This window comes from Dipodomys ordii, unplaced genomic scaffold (assembly GCF_000151885.1).
Source record: "Dipodomys ordii isolate 6190 unplaced genomic scaffold, Dord_2.0 Scaffold66, whole genome shotgun sequence".
In the NCBI taxonomy this organism is placed as follows: domain Eukaryota; kingdom Metazoa; phylum Chordata; class Mammalia; order Rodentia; family Heteromyidae; genus Dipodomys; species Dipodomys ordii.
This window is the reverse complement of record NW_012267282.1, coordinates 4,081,491-4,104,326: the sequence shown is the minus strand read 5'-3', so window position 1 is coordinate 4,104,326 and position 22,836 is coordinate 4,081,491. Positions and strand designations below refer to the sequence as shown.

Genomic DNA, 22,836 nt, shown 5'->3' with positions numbered 1-22,836 from the left:
GGGGGAGGGAGCCTGGGGCAGGGAGGCTGGGGTGCTGGGGCAGGGAGGCTGGGGCTCTGGGGGAGGTAGAGAGGAGGCGCTGGAGCAGGGAGGCTGGGGTTCTGGGGGAGGGAGGCTGGGGCTCTGGGAGAGGGAGGCTGGGGTTCTGGGGGAGGGAGGCTGGGGCGCTGGGGAAGGTAGGAAGGAAGCTCTGGGGCAGGGAGGCTGGGGCTCTGAGGGAAGGAGGCTGGGGGAGGGAGGCTGGCCCGCTCTGTTAGCTGGCGCTTGTGATCCTTAGACAGTTCACAGGGCCATGTGCCAACGAGGCCAAGCGAAGCCCCCTTCCTCTAGCAGGTCCAAGCCTGTCTGTCCCCAAGGTTGGCCGTGTGAGTAGAGAAGGGGAGCACTTTCTTTCTGAGCATCGGGAGGCCCTGAGTTCAAGCTCCAAGTTCTACCTACGATCTCCTGGTCCCCCCAGGTGCTCTGGTCCCTGCCCACGCCACCGCCCAGGCCGCCCCCTGCTCCTTCCCACAGACACCAGGTCCGATGGCTTTCTGCCTCGTTCCTGTCAGCCGGGCGTGGGCCCCACCTCCAGCGTGTCGATGCTTTCCTGCACCCGGATCTTGGCTGACTTGAGATTCTCCCGAAGCTGCTTGTAGTACGTTGATGGCACTTCTAAGAACTCCATGCCTCTGTCTCTCAAGTGCTGGATCTGTCCCAGAGCAGGTGGAGGTCAGAGGTCAGTCCCTTTATCCTAGCTCACCAGGCTATGCCCATGCGGGGCCAGGAGATGCGGGTCCTGCTCAGCACCCCTGACTGTCGGAGCCTCTCCCGTGACACTCCCGTGTGTTTGGTCATCTTTATGATGAGCCTGTCTTTGTATGTATTGCTCCATTATGTTTGTTTCAGAGCTGGGGAAACAGAGGTGCTGAAAGATTAGCACAGTAGCCAGACTGACTTTTTTCCTCTACAAGCCAAATCCTGTCACTCCTCTGCTTGCCCCTTGGTGGTGCCTCAGCATGGAGTCAAGTTTAAGGTTCTACTTGTAAACGCATCCCACAAACCTACAACGAAACGCCTGGCGTATAGTGGTGCTCAGAAAACATCCCGTGCAAGACCAGCTAATGGCATCCGCAAGGACATTGAATGGGACAGTCCACACTCTCGCTCCTTCCCCAGAACATGTGACATGGAATTTGGCTAAAAGGCCATAACTGGTCTTGTAGCCTAATAGCCTTCATTTCAAGGTGAGGCTGTGGAGGCTGAGAGAGGCAGAGACACACCGCAAGGCACTGCAGAGAACTGGAGCATGGTCAAGGATTCCTTGATGCTCTGGCTGAGTTGCTCCTCAGCATCTGAGCTCTTTCGGTAGGGTGGGAAGGGATTGCCTGCATGGGAGTTTCAGGGTCCAGGGTGTATGTGGGAGGGGGTCCTGTCAGCCCTCTGAGCCAGAGAAGGTGTCCAGGGCTACAGCATGCCTCCTCCATCTGCAGAGGCTCATCTTGGAGCTACAGGAGAGAAGCCTTAGGACCAGGGATGGGGTTCTAACCGCAGAGATGATGTCCTGAGTCTTGAGAGCGATGTGCTGGACCCCAGCACCCCCATTGTAATCCACATATTCCTGAGGGAGGGACACAAGGACAGCAGTGTCACCCACACCCCTGCCCTTAACTGCCCTTAACCTCTTCTTCCCCAGCCAGTAAAGGCCCTACCTGGATCTGGGACTTCTTCTTGCCAGGCGCTGGCTCGTTGATGGGCATCTTGATGGATTCCTCATAGTTGGCCACCACAATGGAGCGCAGAGAGCTGTACTCCGTGTGCACCTGGGTGTCGTCCACCGACCAGAAGCGGTGGAACTGCAGGTTCTTCAGGTACCTACAGGGCAGTGGCAGGACGCATGTGCTTTGAGGCTCCTCCAGGGACCACCTGACCCTCCGCCATGGCCGCCCTCCACGGCGCGTCCCTGCCTAGGCTCCGTCACACCACCACATTACACGTTTGGCAGGAGCAGAACACATGCAAGTGGGCAATGCTCCCCAATAGCACGTCAAGGAAGGGAGGATTGCTTCTTCTACTCCTCTGTGTGTGTGTGTGTGTAGGGTTTGAACTCAGGGCCTGGGCACTGTCCCTGAACCTCTTTGTGCTCAAGGCTAGCACTCTACCACTTGAGCACAGCACCACTTCTGATTTTTGAGTGGTTCATCGGAGATAAAAGTCTAGCAGGGACTTTTCTGCCTGGTTGGCTTTGAACTTCAGTCCTCAGATCTCAGTCTCCTGAGTAGCTAGGATTACAGACATGAGCCACTGGTGCCTGGATTGCTTTTGTTTCTTTTTTTCTGGTGCCTAGATTGCTTGCTTGCTTGCTTGCTTGCTTCTTTCCTTCCTTTCTTTCTTTTCTTTTTTTCTTTCCAAACAGGTCTTGCTGCACATTGTTCAGACTGGCCCCAAACTTACCATCTCTTTTTGAGCTCTGGGATGAGAAGTGTGAGCCATCAGTCTGTGGCTTAGTGGATTAGTTCTCACAGAAGCGAGTTCTCACCACAGTGTGTTCATTCTTGTGAGATTGAGTTTGCTATAAAAGCAAGTTGGTCCCTCCTCTCAGTGGCTTCTCTCCTGTTCTTTGCCTGTGCTCTTGCCCAGAGGACAGTGGTCTGACAGAGACAGTTCTTCTACGGCTCCCCCGCATTGTGACATCCCCCCCTTTCCTCAGAGACAAGACCCGTGGGTTACTGAACAACCCACAAAGCCAGTCTTACAGTGAATGACTGGCTTTGTTTTCCTGAGGGGGCAGGACCGTCCCCGCAGGGAAGGTGGCGGGGGAGTGAAGACACTCACCATTCCGAGGCAGACGCCATCTCCTGGTCAGGCTGGTTTCCTACGATGTGATCGATGACCTCCAGGTTGCATTTGGGCCTGGAAAGGGAAGGGGTGAGGAGGAGGCAGCCCCCGCCCCTCCCTTCTACCACCGCAGTCAGGAGGGCGGCTCAGTGTGGTGCAGCCCACTCAGCTCCTGCATTTCCTTTTTTTGGTCAGTCATGGGGCTTGAACTCTGGGCCTGGGCGCCGTCCCTCAGGCTCTTCAGCTCAAGGCTAGCACTCTACCACTTGAGTCACAGAGCCACTTCCAACTTTCTGGTGGTTCATTGGAGATAAGAGTTTCACAGACTTCCTGCCTGGGCTGGCTTTGAACTGTGATCCTCAGATCTCAGCCTCCTGAGTAGCTAGAATGACAGGTGTGAGCCACCAGTGCCCACCTTCCATACCTGTTTTTGAGATGAAGAAACAGGCATAGAAAAACCAAGTGATGGGGCTGGGAAGGTGGTTCAGTGGTAAAGCGCTTGCCTGGCATGTTTGAGGCCCTGGGTTCGATTCCTCAGCACCACATAAGCAGAAAAAGCCGGAAGTGGTGCTATGGCTCAAGTGGTAGAGCGCTAGCCTTGAGCTGAAGAGCTGAGGGACAGCACCCAGGCCCAGAGTTCAGGCCTCATGAACAACCAAAAAAAAAAGAAAAGAAATAAAAAACCAAGTGATCTGTCTAACGTTTAAGTGACCAATGGGGTCACTTAGTTCAGACTGGATCCAGGGCCCAACCTGTTTGCCACCTCTTGAAGGATCCTCTGGGAATACCCCACAGTCTCCAGGTGTCCCCCCACCCTCTGCTGTGCTAACGGTACTCACAGCTTGGGAAGCAAGAGATCCTTGGATATCGGGGCCTCGAATCCAGGCAAGAATCGGCCGGTGTAGTTCATCTTCTCCACCAGAGTGTGAGTGGTGTCCCCGTACTGAGGGAGAAGCAGCCAGACTCAACTCTGAGCGTCTGCCCCACCAGCCACTGGGGTCTTCCTTCTCCCAGTGCTAGCTCAGCCCTGGGTTCCAGCACTGGTCTGGCCCTAACACGTGTGTGTGTGTGTGTGTGTGTGCGCGCGCACGCACGCGTGCGTGGTGCTGGGCAAGCCCCTCCCCTTTCTGGAAGCTTTGCCACTTCATTGTTTGGGAGGATATTTTTTTGTGTGTTTTGTTTTGTTTTCCTGTTGGCCATGGGGCCTGAACTCTGGGCCTGGGCGCTGTCCCTCAGCTCTTCAGCTCAAGGCTAGCGCTCTACCACTTGAGCCATAGCGCCACTTCCGGCTTTTTTCTTTTTGCTTATGTGGTGCTGAGGAATTGAACCCAGGGCTTTGTTTTGTTTTTGTTTTACCATACTTGAGATTGAATTTGGGTCCTGGCTCTTGCTAGGTGAGTGCTCTATACCTCTTGAGCCATGCCCCCATTCCCAGAGATGCTGTTTTGCTCATCCAGGTATTCCTAGCACTTGGTTTCCCAGTCCCATAGTAAGTGTTCAAAAAAATTGTGTTGCCAGCTAGCTGTAGGGGTACGTGCCTAATCCCCAAACTCAAAAACTTAAGGCAGCAGGACACTGTTGGCTCATGCCTGTAATCCTAGCTACTCAAGAGGCTGAGATCTGAGGATCATGGTTCAAAGCCAGCCCGGGCAAGAAAACCCGTGAAACTCTCATCTCCAATAAACCACCAGAAAACCGGAAGTGGCGCTGTGGCTCAAGTGGTAGAGTGCTCGCCTTGAGCTGAAGAGCTGAGGGACAGCGCCCTGGCCCAGAATTCAAGCCCCACAACTGACCAAAATAAGAAATTAAAAAAAAGCAGCTTAGGGCAGAAAAATCACAAGTTTGAGGCCAGTTTGGGTTATAAAGAGAGAGCTTGTTTCAAAAACCAAAACAAGGGCTGGGAAGGTGGCTCAGTGGTAGAGCACTTGCCTTCCATGCATGAGGCCCTGGGTTCGATTCCTCAGCACCACATAAGCAAAAAGAAAAAAGCTGGAAGTGGCACTGTGGCTCAAGTGGTAGAGCGCTAGCCTTGAGCTGAAGAGCTGAGGGACAGCGCCCAGGCCCAGAGTTCAGGCCCCAAGACCGGACCCCAAAAAAACAAAAACAATATCAATAGCAAAAATCTTGGGTTGACCAATAGGTGATAGCCTTGGACCAAAATGTCTTTGTTTTATTGTTTGTTTGTTTTTTTTGTTGGTCGTGGGGCCTGAACTCTGGGCCTGGGTGCTGTCCCTCAGCTCTTCAGCTCAAGGCTAGGGCTCTACCACTTGAGCTATAGCGCCACTTCCGGCTTTTTTTTTTCTTATGTGGTGCTGGGGAATCGAACCCAGGGCCTCATGCATGCAAGGCAAGCGCTCTACCACTGAGCCATCTTCCCAGCCCCTGTTTTTTTTTTGGTCAGTTCTGGGTCTTGAACTCAGGGGTTGGGTGCTGTCCCCGAGCTTTTTCGCTCAAGGCTAGGGCTCTACCATTTGAGCCACAGGGCCACTTCTGGTTTTCTGATGGTACACTGGAGATAAGAGTCTTGTCTTATGGACTTTCCTACCTGGGCTGGCTTTGAACCTCAGATCTCGGCCTGTTGTGTAGTTAGGATTACAGGCATGAACCATTAGTGCCTGGCTGGACCAGATTTCACTAGAGGGCTCTGCGAACCATCACTATATTTTATTCAGTGCTGGAGGTGAGGCGGAAGGTCATCCTGGTCTCACATTAACAGTGACGCTGCACAGACCCGGCCATCTTTGCTGAGTACATATCGGAGTAAGCCAGAGTTGTGGACTCACTCTCATGACAGCCTGAGGAGGGGTGATAGCTGGAGAAACTAAGGCACAGATGGGTGTTGGAGTGTGTGTCACGGCCATAGGGTGTCCAACTCCAGTCTTTGCTCATTTCTTCAGAGCCCCGGAGCAGGACAGCGGTTTGCCCAAGGTCACGTGTTGTTGGGTGTGGCTTCCTCTGCCCCACCCTTCTGTGTTTGTCTCAGCCCATCCCAAGCCTTGCACTGGGGAGGAAGGGAAGCCTGGGACCCGCAGCCCCTCCCCGTGGGAATAGTAGGAGGTCACCCTTGAGAAAGGCAGTCTGTGCGGTGAGGGGTTCCGTCAGGAGGAGCAACAGGATCCCCAAAGTTAACTCACCGTCTGCAGCACAGCAAACTTCACCTTCCCAAACTTGTCCTGCTCCACCCAGGGCTCCCGCACGATTTTGGCCCCTCGTTCTCTAGCTTTCTGGAGGGGAGAGGGGGTGAGAGGCAGCAGTGAGGATGGGGCCCCCAAAGCCCTTGCCTGCTACCTTTGCTGCCGGAGAAAGCAGGTCCCCCCCCAGCTCCAGCTGCTCCCTGTCCCTGCATCCCATGCCCATTAGGCTCAGGCTTAGAGTTAGGGTGCTGGAAGACAAACCAGGTGGGGTAGGTGTGAGTGGACTCATGTTATGGCCCCACGCTGTGTGGAAAGGTGGCTGACATTGATTGAGTGCGCACTGCGTGTCAGGCCCTGTTCCATGTGTCAGAGCGGGTTCACACATGTCTTCACATGGCAGGCACCGTTCTAAGGGTTCACCTCTTTAATTTTCTTTTCTTTTTGCCAGTCCTGGGGCTTGAACTCAGGGCCTGGACACTGTCCCTGAGCTCCTCTGTGCACAAGGCAAGCGCTCTAACACTTGAGCCACAGCGCCACTTCCTGCGTTTTCTGCTTATGAGGTACTCCTCAGGGCTTCGTGCATGCTAGGCAAGCACTCTACCCCGAGCCACATCCCCAGCCCCACGTCTTTGATTTTCATAGCACCATTTTTTACACAGAAATGAGTTATTATTGCCATTCTCTAGACAAAAAACTAAGTCACCGAGACGTTAAGTCATAGGTTCAGTGGTACAGATCCTAAGATTTACATTTGACCTGTCTAGCTCTAATCTAAACCACCTCTTTTTATTTATTTATTTCTTGTCAGTCGTGGGTCTTGAACTCTCGGCCTGGGCGCCATCCCTGAGCTCTTCAGCTCAAGGCTAGCAATCTACCACTTGAGCCAAATGCCACTTCTGGCTTTTTCTGCTTATGTGGTGCTGAGGAATCGAACCCAGGGCCTCATGCATGCGAGGCAAACACTCTACCACTGAGCACCTTCCCAGCCCCACCTCTCTTTATTTTTCTTTTTCCTTTTCAGTGCTGGGAATCTAACTCCGGGCCTTCCTCTTGCCTGAAAGGTGCTCTATCATTGAGCCACGCCTGCCTCCAAACTGCCAGCGTCTCTTTGGCCCCATTGGAGTCCAAATACTTTAATTGCAACTCATTTCCTTTACACGGCTCAGTGAGGTAGGCACTCGAGGACCCCTAGTTTACGGAGGTGTGAACTGAGCCTCCAAGAGAGGCCTCCGGGTGAGCGGTGGGGCGGGGCCTGTGCGTCCCGGGGCGGGGCCTGGGCGGGGGCGTGGCCCGATGGGGCGGGGCCTGGGCGTCCCGGGGCGGAGCCTCCCCATGCTCCTGCGACCCTGGACCCTGCTCCTGCATCTGCACGCGCGTCCTCACCTGCACGATGTGCTCGCAGTCCTCCACCTCGAAGGCGATGTCCTTTACACCGTCACCGTGTTTCACCAGGTGCTCGCCCATCTCTGCGGCCAGGAGGGAGAGGCTGCCCTCAGTTCCTTCTGGACTCAGCCCTGGCCCCATGCACCCTCCCAGTCCTGACCCCTGATCCCTGACCCCACTGGTAAAGCCTTATTGCCACCCCTCCCTTGACCCCCTCACCTTTGTTCCAGGGGTTGAGTGCCGAGGAGAAGACAAAGACAATCTAAAACATAGAGGACAGGGAGTGTGGCCGGACTCAGGGGTACACAGAGTGGGGTACCCCTTTCCCCCATCCCTGGTAGAACAAAAGGCCTCTGCCTCTGCCATGCAGGACTCAGAGCAGTCTAGCTCCTTCTCTGCCTTGGCTTCCCCCCAGTCTCCCGTGCAGGAGAAAGCCTGGGTTAGCTGCGGAGTCCCTGGAGGTGGTCCAGGACACTGGTGAAGCTCCCTATTCCCATGGTCCAGGCTCATTTGAACTCCTGTGCCAGCCTGCTTTGGGCCAGGCTGAAGGAGACGGGGCCAGGAAGGTCCTGTTGCATGGTGGCACCACGCCCCTGGTTTGCCCTGGAACCAGCCAGGCAGCGTCTCCAAATCAGAGCGGGATACATGGAAAGGTCAGGAGGTCTAAAGGCCTCAGCAATTGATCACTGAGACCCAAGGGGCTCCTGGGGGGTGGGGCTCACCTTTCCTTGCTTGATCACATGGCTGACCACCTCCCGGGACCCTGTTTCCAGGCCCTTGTAGGCCAGCGGTTCAAAGCCCATCTTGTTGCAGTAGAAGGAGGCAGCCTGGATGACAGGATGGCCGCAGGGTTCAGAGAGGGCCCATTCTGGGTGGGGAGTGTCTCAGAAGGGAGCCCCCAAAACAGAACCCTCTCTTAGGGGAAAAAAACAAAGGGGAGGCTTTCTGGCACCTTCTACCTTCACAGAGACTTCCCACCAGGGGTCTGTGGTCCTGATTGTGTAACCAGAACCCAAAATGCCCGGGCCAGAGTGCACCCTGACCCTCCCCTCCCAGGAGCCAATCCCTGCCCCGGCCAGGGCCTGGCTTCGTCCAGGAGGCCATCTGCCCGGCTCCTGCCCACCCAGCCCTGCCCCTCTTCTACCTGTTTGGCATTGCCAACCCAGAACGTCACGGAATGGAAGTGGAGGAATCGGCCTCTCTCAGGCTGCAGGGGGAGGAAGGGGCAAAGTTGAGGCCATGGAAGGGGATCTGGAAAGTGGGAGTGGGGCGGGGTCCCCCTTGACCACTTGGCCCCGAATCCAGCCACCCCAGGACCTCTTAGTGACTGCACACAAAGCGTTTCCCTGTGCTCCAGATAATGAGCCCTTCATGGAAATCACTCCCGTTACCTCCATACCTGCTGCAGGCAATACATCTTGCTTCTCTCACTTGTTTCTTTGGCTTTGGACACATCAAGATGCAAGTTCACTGAATTCAGTTGCAATTGGACTGGGGTACAACGCCCTTTCAGTGTGCGTCCCCATATCTTTATTTGTTTTATTTCTTTATTTTTGGTGCAGTCCTGGAGTGTGAACTCAGAGCCTGGGCGCCGTCTCTGAGCTTTTGTGCTCACAGCTAGCACTCTACCAGTTCAGTCACAGCTTCACTTCTGGCTTTTTGTTAGCTCACTGGAGAGAAAAATCTCACCAACTTTGTTGCCTTAGCTGGCTTCGAACTGCTATCTGCAGATCTCAGCCTCCTGAGTAGTTAGGATTACAGGTGTGAGCTACCTGTGCCTGGCTTACTTTGATATAAAAAAAAAATCAGAGAATCAAAGTTCTACCAAACTCAGTTTTTTTTTTCTTTTTTGTCGGTCGTGGGGCTTGAACTCTGGGCCTGGGTGCTGTCCCTCAGCTCTTCAGCTCAAGGCGAGCACTCTACCACTTGAGCTACAGTGCCACTTCCGGTTTTCTGGTGGTTTATTGGAGATAGGAGTCTCACGGTCTCTCCTGCCCGGGCTGGCTTTGAACCGCGATCCTCAGATCTCAGCCTCCTGAGTAGCTAGGATTACAGGCGTGAGCCACCAGCGCCTGGCCCAAACTCAGTTTTTAGACTTGAAATTCAGCCCTAAAATTGTACTATCATAGAAATGAATATGCAAACTAATGAAAAAGAAAATTGAATGAGGAAAGGGGAGACATTGTCCAAAAAGAAATGTACGCATTACCTGACTTACGTAACTGTAACCCCTCTGTATATCACCTTTATTATAACAATTAAAATTTAGAAATTAAAAACTAAGAAAGAAAGAAATTGATGGTGTGAGTTCAGGAAGTCCCCAGGGAACCTGCCCAGATTTCACAGAAGGAAATATCTTTAAGGCTGGCACAGCCTGGGATTCTGTAGATGGAGAGCTGCCAGCCAGACTTAAAAGAGCTGGGCAGGTGTTGAAGAAGGGGTCAGAGGCGGGTGAAGCTGAGTCTAGCTCCTTGTGGAGAAGCCCAGGGAGTGAGCCTCAGTGTTCAGGCACGGCCCTGCACATCTGGTCACATCTGGTCACTACTGCTCTGTGCTGACACCCCATTTCCCTGTGCCTTGACCCCCTTCCAGACTCAGGCGTCCTTATTTCCCTCCTGCTTACCTTTGGGCCTTTGTCGCTGTAAGTTGTCTAAGGAGAGAGGAGGAGAGGGCTGTGAGAGTCTGTTCTCCCATTCGCTGTGCCCCTCCCCCATTTCCCCCTACTTTGTTTTTGTTTGCTTTTTTTGGGTCCAATCGGTCAGTCGTGGGGTCTGAACTCTGGGCCTGGGCGCTGTCCCTCAGCTCTTCAGCTCAAGGCTAGCGCTCTACCACTTGAGCCACAGCACCACTTCTGGCTTTTTTCTTTTTGCTTATGTGGTGCTGAGGAATCGAACCCAGGGCCTCAGGCATGCAAGGCAAGCGCTCTACCACTGAGCCACCTTCCCAGCCCCATTTCCCCCTACTTTAGATCCTCTTATGCTAAAATAACTCTGCTGAGACCCCCACCTGTGACACTCCCCTTTGTGAGAGACACTCCTTCCCTCCCACAGTGATTTTCCTGTGTGGATTTCAAGGATCTGTCATTTTGCGTGGAAGCTGGGAAGCGGAGGGAACACAGCCATCCACGAGCCGTGACAGAGACTGGAGAACCTGAAGAACCAGAACCACGACGTGAGCCTCACTAGGGCTCCCTGGTAGCCTGCCTTGATGTGAGCCGGGAGACGAAAAGAGTCGCTTCTCTCCGAACTTACAACCTAGCAACTCATCCTTCCACACTGAGAAGCCACAGTACCCAGAGACTCTGAAGACAAGCCTCACCGCCCCCCCCCCAGATTACAAAAACTCTTGAAGTCTCGCTCCCATCCTCCTACTATTCTGAGAGACAGCGGGTGGGGGAGAGTGAGAGGCTCTTACCATGGTCGATCTTGGTCAAACTTCCTTCCAGAAAGCTTGGGACAAGAAGCCGGGTGAGTGCTGGACAGAAGTATTTACCATGGGTAGGGCTGGGCCTGCCCCTGCCCTGCCTCCGTGGGGGTGGAGAGATTAACCCTGGGCAAGGTTACCAGACCTTGCTGGGGGGGGGGGGAGTGACGAGGGCCAGCCCACTGGCAGTGGGGACAGAGCCGGCACAGGAAGTCAAAGGGCATGTGCCCTGCAGGATCCTGGACAGGGGCTGTGATCTCTGCCATCCAGATCCAAAGCTCAGAAGCCAAGGCCAGTTTGAGCTGAGTGGCAAGTTTTTCATTCTTACCAAAGGGACTCCATGGGGCAGTGGAGGCTGGTCCTGAAGCCCTGTTGGCAGAGCAAGTATAGAGGAGGCGTGAGATAAAAGAGTTGTGTTCTGTGGTGGGTACAATTTTGGACATAGGAGTTTGCATCCTGGCCCTGCAGTATACAGAAGCACCAGATGCCTCTGAGCCTCAGTCTTCTCATCTGTAAATTGGGAGCAAGCATAGTATGAGCCAGTGTGCATGCTCTTGGGAAGGGATGGCACACAGAACAGCTTCCGCTGCTGCTGGATGTGATTCGTGATGCCTTTGGGTTACTGAGCATGGCTGATGTAGCCAGCAGCCTGGCATGCTTGTGCTCAAGTATCAGAAAAGAAGTTGTTATGACCTCATCTCCACCACAGGCCCCAGCTCCTAAGAGCATTCTGGAGCATCAGGGAGATGGAGCTGTTGGCTCTGCGGGGCAGGTGGGGAGGAAGGCCTGGCTTCTCCAATCCCACGCAAGTCCTCTTGTCTTGCTTTCCTGACTTCTGGCTTTTTTCTAAGTGCACGGGGAGAGCAAGACTGCTCTGCATCCACACCCCTCCCCAGAAACTCATTCCATTGGGAACCCTGGCCTGCAAGGTCTGGATGGCAGCACACAACAGAATATTGCCTCGGCCATGTTGCAGGCCAAGTGCAGAGAAGAAAAGGAACGTGAGTCAGGTGTGTGTGTGTGTGTTGGTCCTGGGTTTGAACTCAGGGCCTAGGTGCTGTCCCTGAGCTTTTGTGCTCAAGGCTAGTGCTCTACCACTTCAAGCCACAGTTCCATTTCTGGTTTTTAGATGCTTAATAGGAGGTAAGAGACTCACGGACTTTACTGCCTGGGCTGACCTTGAACCACAATCCTCAGATCTCAACCTCCTATGTAGTGAGGATTACAGGCAAGAGTCACCAGCACTTCGCTAGGCTTTTGTTTTCCTTCCTCTCTCTCTAAGTTTATTCCCATCTGAGAGGACCAGACTGGAGGCAGGGGCCTGGGTCACACAGAGTGAGAGCAGCACTGCAGACCAACCCCTGGCTTATGATAGTGTACCCAGTCTCTCTTGCGGCACCTGGTCTGGTTTCTCTCCTGGCCATTGTTAATTAAATCCACAGTCAGGTGGATTTAATATCCAAAGGCTGCACGGCTGGTGTCTGGTGGGTGCCTGGCTCAGCTGCCCTGATTGGGAACTCTGCTGTTCCTCCCTCCCCTCTACACTTGGCTTCTAGAAATAGTGTGGGTCTGCATCACATTCTGGATTCACTCAAGGTACCACTTCCATCTCCGGACAGGATCTACCTGGCCCAGTCTCTGGAGCACACTTGTCCCATTCGACTGCCTAGCTGAAATTCAATGCGGCCGCTGCCGCTCTGTGCTACGAACAGTGGCTTCCCCAACAATTTGTTGTTTTTTTAAAAAAAAGGAAAGGAAAATGCTGTTTATGGGTGCCTTTATTTGTTTTGTTTGCTTCTGTTGCAGTTGATTTGAGTTTTCATAGTGCAAAACATGCCAAGTTGTCGGGTGCCGGTGGCTCATGCCTGTCATCCTACCTACTCAGGAGGCTGAGATCTGAGGATTGCAGTTCAAAGCCAGCCTAGGCAAGAATGTCTGTGAGACTCTTATCTCCAATAAACCACTAGAAAACTGGAAGTGGCACTGTAGCTCAAATAGTAGAGCACTAGCCTTGAGCTGAAGAGCTGAGGGACAGTGCCCAGGCCCAGAGTTCAAGGACTGAAAGAAAATGCCCAGGATTGCCAAGCCCTTGGCAGAGTTGACATAAAAGGAGCCCTTTCTTTTTTTATTTTATTATTATTACTATTTTTATTTTTTTTTGGTCCAGTCGTGGGGCCTGAACTCTGGGCCTGGGCGCTGCCCCTCAGCTCTTCAGCTCAAGGCTAGCGCTCTACCATTTGAACCACAGTGCCACTCCAGCTTTTTTCTTTTTGCTTATGTGGTGCTGAGGAATCAAACCCAGGGCCTCAGGCATGCAAGGAAAGCGCTCTACCACTGAGCCACCTTCCCAGCCCAAAAGGAGCCGTTTCATCGTACTATTTGCACTCTTCTGCGTTATACTGCTTCGCAGCAACTTCACAGAGCATTTCCTTCCTGCATATCTGATCACCCTTCCGGCCCTGCGCTGAGTTATACTTACATGGTTTTCAGAATAATGTACATGTCTTACATTTTGTAAGCACAGCTTCAGAGGGGTTCTTATGGACTGATACACAATTTACATAGGTTGTAATTGATTCTTCTTTCTTTTTCAGCGTACAGTTCTGGGATTTAAAAAAATAATGATTAAAGTTTGAGTACTAGTACTGGGTGCTTTCCCTTGGCTTTTTCAGTCAAGACTGGCATTCTGGACTGGGAAGGTGGCTCAGTGGTAGAGCGCTTCCTTGCATGCCTGAGGCCCTGGGTTCGATTCCTCAGCACCACATAAGCAAAAAGAAAAGAGCTGGAAGTGGCGCTGTGGCTCAAGTGGTAGAGTGCTAGCCTTGAGCTGAAGAGCTGAGGGACAGCGCCCAGGCCCAGAGTTCAGGCCCCACAACTGGACCCAAAAAAAAAAAAAAAGACTGGCACTCTATCATTTGAGCCACACCTCCACTAATGACTTTTTTGGTGGTTAAACTGGAGATAAGAGTTTCAAGGACTTTCCTGTCCCAGCTGACTTTGAACCTCGATTCTCAGATCTCAGCCTCCTGAATAGCTAGGATCACAGCCGTGAGCCACCAATACCTTGCCCAGGGAACATGTTCTTATTATAAAAAGCTGGGGAGAGGGGCGAGAGTTGGCCAGGATGGGGTCAGGCTAGTGAAGCCCCAGGGTAGGGCCATTTGGGTGGAGCCCCTCTTTATCTTTTGAGGACAGAACTGCAGGCGTGAGCTCTGGCTTACAGGCAGTCTGTGGGGCTCCAGGAGCTAATGACAGGGCACAGGACCCTTGGACACAGTTGCTCCACTCTCTGCTGCTTCTAAGTCTCTGTCCCAGAGTGGGTGAGCAGAGAGCCCTGGATCTGCCATGACCTGAAGGTTGTCCTCTTCTTGCCACTGGGACAGCAGAGGTCTCCTGGCTAAAACCATCTTGTTCACTATTCATTCACCTTCTAACAGTATCTCACTTTTCCTTTGGGGAATCAACCTTTTTTTCTCTCTGCCCATGCGGTCAGGGTGGGGCCTGTGAGTTAGAGCCGGCCAACAAGAATCATTGTGATTGGCTCAAGGACGGCCACGTGACCACAGCTGGCCAATGGGAGTTTGGCTGGGAGCTTGGTCTTGAGAAAGGTGCTGCCTCTAGTCTGCGGAGCTGGTTGCTGATGTTGTAGGAACCACGTCTGGGTTCGCCAGGGGAAAACGTGCTGCGGACGAAGCAGAGTCCTCTTGTCTTCGTGGGTTATTCTAGATGTGCTTCTGGATGAGCTAGGCATTTTCCCTCCTGTGTAAATTACTCTGAAGAGGATTTTTGGATTTTGCAACCACGAGTCCTGGCAAATACAAGGGGAATAAGAACCCCACTATTGAATGAGCACTTACTACATTAGTTGGTGTGAGGGAAATGGTCTGATCTAGCAGGGAGGAATAGTTTATTATTGTTTCTGTTTGGGTTTTCTGGCACCAAATAATAAAATGAAGAGACTTTGGCAGCTTTTATTAGTTCTTGTTTTTTTGTTTTGTTTCTTGTTTTCTGTTTTTTCCTCTCTCTCAAAACAAGATCTCACTATGTAGGCCAGGTAGACTTGGAGCTCATAATCTTCTTGATTCAGCCTCCGGAGCGCTGAGCTTATAAGCATACACTACCACACATGCCTAGAATAATAATAATAATAAAAGACAGTGGTCCAGATTTGTTCCAAGGGCCATAATTTGCCTATTTTTGTCTTAGATAATCAGCGAAACAGCAGTCGAAACTTGGTTTGTAACATTTGCTCAATTCTGTGGCATAAAAACTCCCTCCAGCCAATCTCAAGGTGCCCCTCTGCTTGGTTGTCTGAGGTTTAAGGGGGTAGGAGGTCCTCGATTGGGGGTTGGCCACAGAAGGAGAGGAGTGGCGGGGAGCCCGAGCAGTTGTCATGGTGTCCAAGCCCAGGGCACATCAAAGGGATTTTCGTCACTAGCTTCATCACTTGCGTAAGCCCAGGGCGAAATTACTCAAGACCGTGGATCTCTTCCAGTTCAAAGCTGCGTTCTTGCTGTCCGAAGTCCCAGGGCCTGCGAACACCTCCCCACCTTTCAGTTTGGAGTGCTGACTTTCATTACCTCTGATTTGCTGAGTTGCTTTCAGTACATTGTTTAACCTCTCTGAACCCCTATTTTCACCTTTCCAAATATTAGGGAGAGTTATTATAGGTCTCTTACCCAAAGAGAAGCCAGATTCTCTTGGCTCACCCCTGTAATCCAAGCTATTGAGGAGGCTGAGATCTGAGTATCGCTGTACAAACCCAGCCCAGATAGAAAAGTCCACAAGACTGTTACCTCCAATTAGCCACCAGAAAACCAGATGCAGAGCTGTGGGCTCTAGTGGTAGAGCACCAGCCTTGAGCAAAAAAGCTTAAGGACAGTGCTCAGGCTGAGTTTAAGCCCCAGTACTGGCCCACATTCAGTCATGGATGTTTGGAAGAGGAAAACAATTCAGGCTCTATTGGATCTTGGTAGCTTCCTAAATCACAGGGTTTATTGGCCTGTCTGTAGCCATAACAGCTGAGATGAACCAAAACACCTGGAACGGTAAAGGAACAAACAAAGATTGTTCTCTTGTAACCCTTCAAGTAGTCAAATAGTCAAACATTTGGAGATAAACAAGCGTCAATCCGCATTGTTTGAGAGTACCCATTGCCTGGGACAGACAGGTAAACATGTGGATATGATCTCAAGTGGAAAGTGCAGCTTTGGGCAGGTCAGACTGTGACTTCTGGGCTGTGTGGCGGGTGGGTGGAGTATTGCCTGTGTGCTGTGGGGAAGGGAAAGGGCATGGCGCTGGAAGTCTAAAAGCAAGCAGTGACCGACCAGATGGGCCTTGAAGGCCAAGGAAGAGCACTGGAAAAGCCATTGAAAGCTTTTAAGCAGCAAAATGACAATAGCACTCTTTAGAAAGGCTACTCTGGCTGCTGTGTAGACTGGATTAATGGAGGCCAGTGCATAGGATGCTTCAATCAGGGCGAGATTGGGTGGCAGGGACAACAGCAGAGATGGAGTAGATGATGGGTTTGAGAACTTTAAAGGCCAAGGCAGTGGCTGGATCTAGTTTCTTACAATAATCACAACCACATTTCCAAGGGTATAATGAATTAAAAACTACCTCTGGTTTCAGATGGCTCAGGTAGAACTGTGGTCCTGCTGATCTCAGCCTCTGGGGGAAGTAGGAATACAGGAGTACTCATTTATTGTCATTGAATAAGGAGATGTCTCATATAATTGCAATAGTATTGTCTTACTGAGGACATTTAATATCAATATCCTAAAACAGAACAGAAAGCTCACCTTTGTATCTCACCAGTTAGCCCAGTATCTCCTAAAACTTCAGCATTTTATTTAAAAGATTCTGTATCAAATCAAGAAATGTTACAGAGGAAGAATACTATTTTTTTAGGAAGAATATTAATTTTAAGAAAGAAATATTACTTTAAAAATGTAGGAAAGCCAGAACTGTGGTTCAAGTGGCAGTGTGCTGGTGAAAAGGCTCAGGGACAGCTTCCAGACCCTGATTGATTGATTGATTGCCTGTCCTGGGGCTTGAACTCAAGGCCTGGGTGCTGCTCCTGAACCTCTGTGCTCAAGGCTAGTGCTCTACCACTTGAGCCACGAGGCCAGGCCACTTCCAGCTTTTTTTCTGAGTAGTTTATTGGAGATAGAGTCTCATGGACTTTCCTGCCTGGGCTGGCTTTGAACAGCGACCCACAGATCTCAGCCTCCTAAGTATCTAGGATGACATGCCTAAGAAACTGGCGTCTGGCTAAGACCCTGACTTGTTATTGCCCGAGGACAGACATTTTTTTTTAAAGGCTAATTTACTTAAGGTCACAAATTGCAAAAAGAGACCAAGCGGCAGGAGCTTGAGCCCAGGCTCACAGGTGGGAAGCGGGGTCAGAGGCCCGGGCGTCCCTCAAGGGCTTTGGAGATGTGAAGAACTGGATCGGAGGGCCCGGGACTAGTTCTGTAGCATTTACATAGCGCAGGTGCTGAGTAAATGTTTGCTGAGTGGAGGTGAAATGCAGGTGAGCCGGCCACAGTCTGCTCATCCCCTAAACGCAGCCTGTGTGCCGACCTGCAGGGCAGAGGCATCATTCCGACCACGTGCCTTAACGGGGCGGGGCTTCCGGTGGTCTCGCCTACCAATCACCGTCCGTCGCTCTGCCCCGCCCTCCCCCCAACCCCGCCCTTGCCTGCGCGCGCGCGCGCGCTCGCGGAGTGACTGTGGTGTTTTGGTCCGCGGGCGGAGCCGTATCAGCAGTCTCCGTTCGCGTCCGTAGCCCGGAAACGGATGGTCCGGCATCCTAGGCCCGGTTCTACGATGTCGGATAAGGAAGCCAGGCCGAGCGAAGGCTCCTCGGGCGCCCGCGCGGCGACCGTCAGCGACATCCACGAGCTGATGCGCCGCAAGGAGGAGATCGAGGCGCAGATTAAGGCCAATTACGACGTGCTGGAGGGCGTGAGTGTGGCCCGGGCCCCGCGGGAGGACGCGGGGGGCGGGCAGGCTGCGGGAGGGTGGGGGCGCGGGGAGGGCATCCCGCATCTCTCCCGGGACCTGGGGCGCCACCGCACGTGCGGCCCCTGCCAGGAGCGGGAAGCGCGGGCCCAGGTGCTCATCTCCAACGCACCAGCAAGAAATCCAGCAACGGAGCTAGTGCTAGCCTTGAGTGGAAAAGCTCGGGGATAACGCCTGAGCCCCGAGCTCAAGCCAGAGAACTAGCACCAAAACAAAAAACAAACCAACGAAGCAAACTGGAAGTGGAGGTATGGGCTCAAGTAGTAGAGCACCAGTAACGAAAAGAAAAAGTCACAGGAGAGCAGGAGGTTCTGAGTTCAAGCCTCAGTCCTGGCACAAACAAAAAACCATGAAAGAGGGCTGGGAATGTGGCTTAGTGGTAGAGCGCTTGCCTAGCATGCAGGAAGCCTTGGATTCAACTCCTCAGTACACTACACAGAAAAAGTGGGAAGTGGCGCTGTGGCTAGAGAGCTAGCCTGAGCAAAAGCAGCTCAGGGACAGTGCCCAGGCCCTGAGCTCAAGCCCCAGGACTGGCAAAACAGCAAAAACAAAATACCATGAAAGATATCAGATGAAAAGTCTCTCCCTCCCCCAGACAGGTGGTTATGAGAGCCTGGGTAAGGTGCGTCCTTTGTGGTCAATATGGGCAAGTTTTATTATTGTCCAGTTGATTGTAAGGAAAAGGGTCTCAGGAGGGGCATCTCAGGAACTATATGTCTGTGAAAGTTGTTTAGTTGTACGTCTTTTCTTCAGCAAAAAGGTGTTGGGATGGACGAGCCACTGGTGGACTGTGAGGGCTACCCCCGGGCAGACGTGGACCTCTACCAAGTCCGCACAGCCAGACACAACATCATCTGTAAGTGGCCCTCGGGATGGGGGACTAAAGGCACACAAATAAATCACCAGCATCATTAGCGACTGGTCTCTTCCTCCTTAACAGGATTATCATACTGTCCTTGTTGAGGGACTCCGGACCAAGGAAGTGGCATAACCTCCACTGTATTTATGGTTCCCTTTTATCATTTTGTTTTAAGAATTTTATTTCATTATGGAAACTTTCTTTGTACAGTGTGTGTGTGTGTGTGTCTGTGTTGATACTGTGACTTGATTTTAAAGCCTTGAATTTTTTTCTTTTTCTTTTTTCTTTTTTTTTTTGCTGGTACTAGGGCTTGAACTCTGGGCCTGGGCATTCTCTGAGCTCCTTTTGCTCATGGCTAGCACTGTTCCATTTGATCCACAGTACCACTTCCAGCTTTTCCTGTGGTTAATTAGAGATAAGAATTTCACAGACTTTTCCCACCCAGGGCTGGCTTCTAATGGTGATCCTCAGATCTCAGCCTCCTGAGTAGCTAGGATTACAGGTGTGAGCCACCAGCACCCGGCAAGGACTTGAACTTTCACTCAACTTTTTCCACTTATGGTTGGTACTCTATCACTTGAACCACACCTCCAGTCTGACATTTTGTTGGTTAATTAGAGATAAGTGTCTCACAGATTTGTCTGCCCAGCCTGGCTTGGAACTGTGATCCTCAGATCTCATCCTCCCAAATAGCTAGGATTATAGGTATGGCCACTGGTGCCCAGCTTGTGCCATTTTTGATAGTGCTTATTATGATATTTCCATTCATGTATATAATATGCTTTAATTATATTTACCCCACCCCACCCCTAACAACAGAAGCCTAGTTTGTTCTCAATTCTCATGAAATCCATTATCTATGTGTTTGTTAGGAAGTAGGCTTGATTCTTGAAAATGATGACCTGACTATAGTCATTTAAACATAAAAAGCCTAAGGGGTCTCTTGGTAGAAGTATTTGGAGGTAAGGGAGCATAGGGTGGTGAGCAGAAAGCCAGGCCCTATATCTGTCTTCGGAGTCACCAGCCTGTGGTCCAGTCAGGAAGGGCAAAGAAGGCAGGAAGGCAAGAGTTCCTGCAGCCTCCTTTGAGGATTTGCTGTCAGTCCTACCCCTGCCCTGAGTGAGTGGGCGCTGTCCTCTCCTTGGCCCTCCTCCTGCCAGCAAAGCCAGAGCACTACTCCACTGGGGGCACATCACTGGCCTCAGTTTATTTGTGACCAAGGAACTAGCAGAGAGTAGAAGTTAGGTAAGTGTTAGGGTTTTGTTTCTATTGTCACAAATGACCACAGACTTCTTGGCTTAAAACTACATAAATTGATGATCTTAACTGATGTGGAGGTGAGAAGTCATGGGGGAAAGGAGTGTCTCACTGGGCTAAATTCAGGGGGTCAGCAGGATGGCTGAAAGGGAGCACCCCCTCCCTTGCCTCGCCCAGCTTCTCCTGGCTGCCTGCAGGGCCTGGCTTTTGGCCATCTTCTGCCTGCAAAGCCAGTAATTACATCTCTCCAATCACTAATTCTGCCATCTCCTCTCTTCTCTCACCTTCCTGCCTTCTTCTGCTTCCCACTCCAAGATTTTGGGGAAAAGAAGCACTTTATTTTTACATGAAAACAACTAGGAAATTGATGTGTGGTGGTGGTACACTCTTGTAATCCCAGCCTTCAAGGAGCTGATGCAAATAAACAGCGAGCTCCAAGCCAGCCTGGCTTAACTAGCAACACAGCCCCTCCTGGGTTTTAAAAAAGCAAAAGTACAACACATATCAAAAACCAAAGAAACCAATAGGAAGGTACAAAGAAGGGGAACGCCATGGAAAGATGGCCAGGCTTGAGGGGAGTTTGGGGTCCTTTTCCAAACCTGTGCTCCCCAGGCTCATGCCCACTCATTTGTAATTGGTAGCACCCCCCCCCGAAGCCTGAGGGGAGCTAGGCTAGGCTGGGGCGGGCACTGATACTATTTTTCTTCAAATACTTAGCTTGATGTTCCTGCACCATTTATGTAATAGTCCATTCTTTCCAACTAATTGGAAATGCTAGCAGCCTTACATAGTGTTCCAGTGTTTTTGTGTGTGTGGTGCTGGGGATGAAACCTAGGGCCTCACCCATGCTGAGTGTGGGGTTTACTGCTGAGCTACATTGGAGCCCCCAGACCAAGGTTTTACTGTGCTTGGCTCTATTTCTGAACTTTCCACATTGTTCAACTACTCTGTTCTTTGGGTGCTAATATCATCTTGCCTTAATAACCTTTCTTATAAGAATCTGGGGGCTGGGAAAGTGGCTCGGTGGTAGAGCACTTGCCTTGCATACATGAGGCCCTGGGTTCGATTCCTCAGTACCACATAAGCAGAAAAAAAAAGCCGGAAGTGGCGCTATGGCTCAAGGGGTAGAGCGCTAGCCTTGAGCTGAAGAGCTGAGGGACAGCACCCAGGCCCAGAGTTCAGGCCCCACGACCAGACCCCCCCCAAAAAAAGACTCTGCCTGGGCAGTCTTCATGATGTGACTTTTGAAAAATGATTGTTGCAAAGTTATGTTTTTGGAAGACTTTTTTTTTCTGAATAAAAGATCCGATGTACCTTGTCACCTTGTACCTGATTTCCTCTGAATATAGTTTATATAACTACGGTTGCATTTGTTACAACTGCAAAAAAAAAATTATTTATTTTGGTACTGGGACTGGGGCATAAACTCAGGGCCTAGGAACTGTCCCTTAGTAGTTTTGCTCATGGCTGGTGCTTTACCCTTGAGCCACAGCTCCACTTCCGGTTTTTTGTTGGTGATAAAAATCTTAAGGATTTTTTACCAGAGTTGGCTTTAAACCGCAATCCTCAAATCTTAGCCTCCTGAGTGGTTATGATTACAAGCGTGAGCCACTGGTACCTGGCTCGGGCAAAATGTTTCCATTAAAATTAAAATGTTGGACTGGAATCGTGGTTCACACTTCGCATTAGCCTTCAGTGCTGAAAAAACTGTATTTCACCCAAAGTTCTCCAATTGCCAGTGTTTCTAGAAAAAAAATAAAGAGCTTGACAATACTGGCTTTGCTTGCCAGGTGCCAGTGAGTGTCAAGGGCCTGTTCTGGGTCCCGTAGCTAATTCAGTTCCTTTCCAGACTGCCTAAAGCTAGGCATCATTTTTCCCTTCTAGAAATCTAAGAGGCACTGGAGATCTTTCTCAGTGCCCAGCCTGTGTCCTCCTTTGTTTGCGTGTCGTCTTGCCCCTGTGTGCCTTCGAGCTGCGGCTGGACAGATCCTGACTTCCGCTTACCCCCCAGCATCAGCCAGGGCAAGAAAACGCTGATGTTCTCCATCGGCCAGCCGGGGCCTCCGCCGCGGGGCCTCACACTGGTCGTCGGCTGGTGAGCGTAGTGACCCACTCTGTAGCAGCTCTCCTTGCTAGCCAGCAAGCTGCGGGAGATAGGCTGTCTGTCTTGGTCACAGATTTGTCCTTCCAGAGGTAATAGTGCTTGTAAATAGTGAGCCAGCGCAGGTGCCTCATGATTGTCACTGCCTCCTGGCCCTTGTTTTTTCTCCACCAGGCCTGCAGAATGATCACAAGGCGGTGATGAAGCAAGTGGAGGAAGCCCTGCACCAGCTGCATGCGCGTGACAAGGAGAAGCAGGCCCGTGACATGGCTGAGGCCCACCAAGAGGCCATGAGCCACAGGCGGGGCCACAGCCACAGCCTTCCCCAGGCCTTCGCCAAAGTGAACAGCGTCAGCCCGGGATCCCCCGCCAGCACCGCGGTAGTCCTGCCTTGGGGAGCTTTGGGCTGGGTGGGCGGAGCTGTGGGGAGCCACTCCCACTGTCTCTGTGTTGAGAGTTCTTTTTCTCCTTCTGCAAACACTGGCCAAGGCCTGCTGTGTGCACTCTACCACTTGAGCCACAGCTCCATGTCTGGATTTTTGTGGTAAATTAGAAATGAGTCTCTCAGACTTTTCCTGCCTGGGCTGACTTTGAACCGTAATCCTCAGATCTCAGCCTTTTTTTTTTTTTTTTTTGTCGGTCATGGGGCCCGAACTTGGCCTGAGCACTGTACCTCAGTTCTTCAGCTCAAGGCTAGTGCTCTAACACTTGAGATATGGCACCATTTCTGGCTTTTTCTGCTTATGTGGTGCTGAGGAATCAAACCCAGGGCCTCATGCATGCAAGGCAAGCACTCTACCACTGAGCCACCTTCCCAGTCCCCCTTTCTGGATTTT

General features: G+C 51.6%; 2 protein-coding genes across 2 annotated transcripts in view; one reads left to right on the top strand and one right to left on the bottom strand.

Annotated features, from left to right (window-relative positions):
* Positions 1 to 547: 547 nt before the first annotated feature.
* Hpd (4-hydroxyphenylpyruvate dioxygenase) lies at positions 548 to 10,818 on the bottom strand. The gene is made up of 12 exons (XM_013023074.1): positions 10,749 to 10,818; positions 9,958 to 9,984; positions 8,479 to 8,541; positions 8,057 to 8,161; positions 7,554 to 7,596; positions 7,335 to 7,417; positions 5,952 to 6,041; positions 3,657 to 3,760; positions 2,815 to 2,892; positions 1,692 to 1,854; positions 1,529 to 1,600; positions 548 to 691 (listed from the first exon to the last, which is right to left on the bottom strand). Exons 1-12 carry the CDS (start codon positions 10,749 to 10,751, stop codon positions 548 to 550), a joined length of 975 nt encoding a protein of 324 aa, XP_012878528.1. The 5' UTR covers positions 10,752 to 10,818.
* Positions 10,819 to 17,485: 6,667 nt separating this feature from the next.
* The window catches only part of Psmd9 (proteasome (prosome, macropain) 26S subunit, non-ATPase, 9), an 8,171-nt gene continuing 2,820 nt past the window's right edge, over positions 17,486 to 22,836 (top strand). Inside the window, exons 1-3 of the mRNA XM_013023099.1 lie at positions 17,486 to 17,726; positions 18,537 to 18,639; positions 22,175 to 22,380. Of these exons, the coding sequence (XP_012878553.1) occupies positions 17,559 to 17,726; positions 18,537 to 18,639; positions 22,175 to 22,380 (477 nt within the window). The 5' untranslated portion in view covers positions 17,486 to 17,558. The remainder of the gene's footprint in view (positions 17,727 to 18,536; positions 18,640 to 22,174; positions 22,381 to 22,836) is intronic.

Coding starts and splice junctions, on each gene's coding strand:
- Hpd (XM_013023074.1), bottom strand. Junction 7,597..8,056: donor ATGTGATCAAGCAAGGAAAG/GTGAGCCCCACC, acceptor TCTATGTTTTAG/ATTGTCTTTGTCTTCTCCTC. Junction 3,761..5,951: donor AGTTTGCTGTGCTGCAGACG/GTGAGTTAACTT, acceptor CTTCTCCCTCAG/TACGGGGACACCACTCACAC.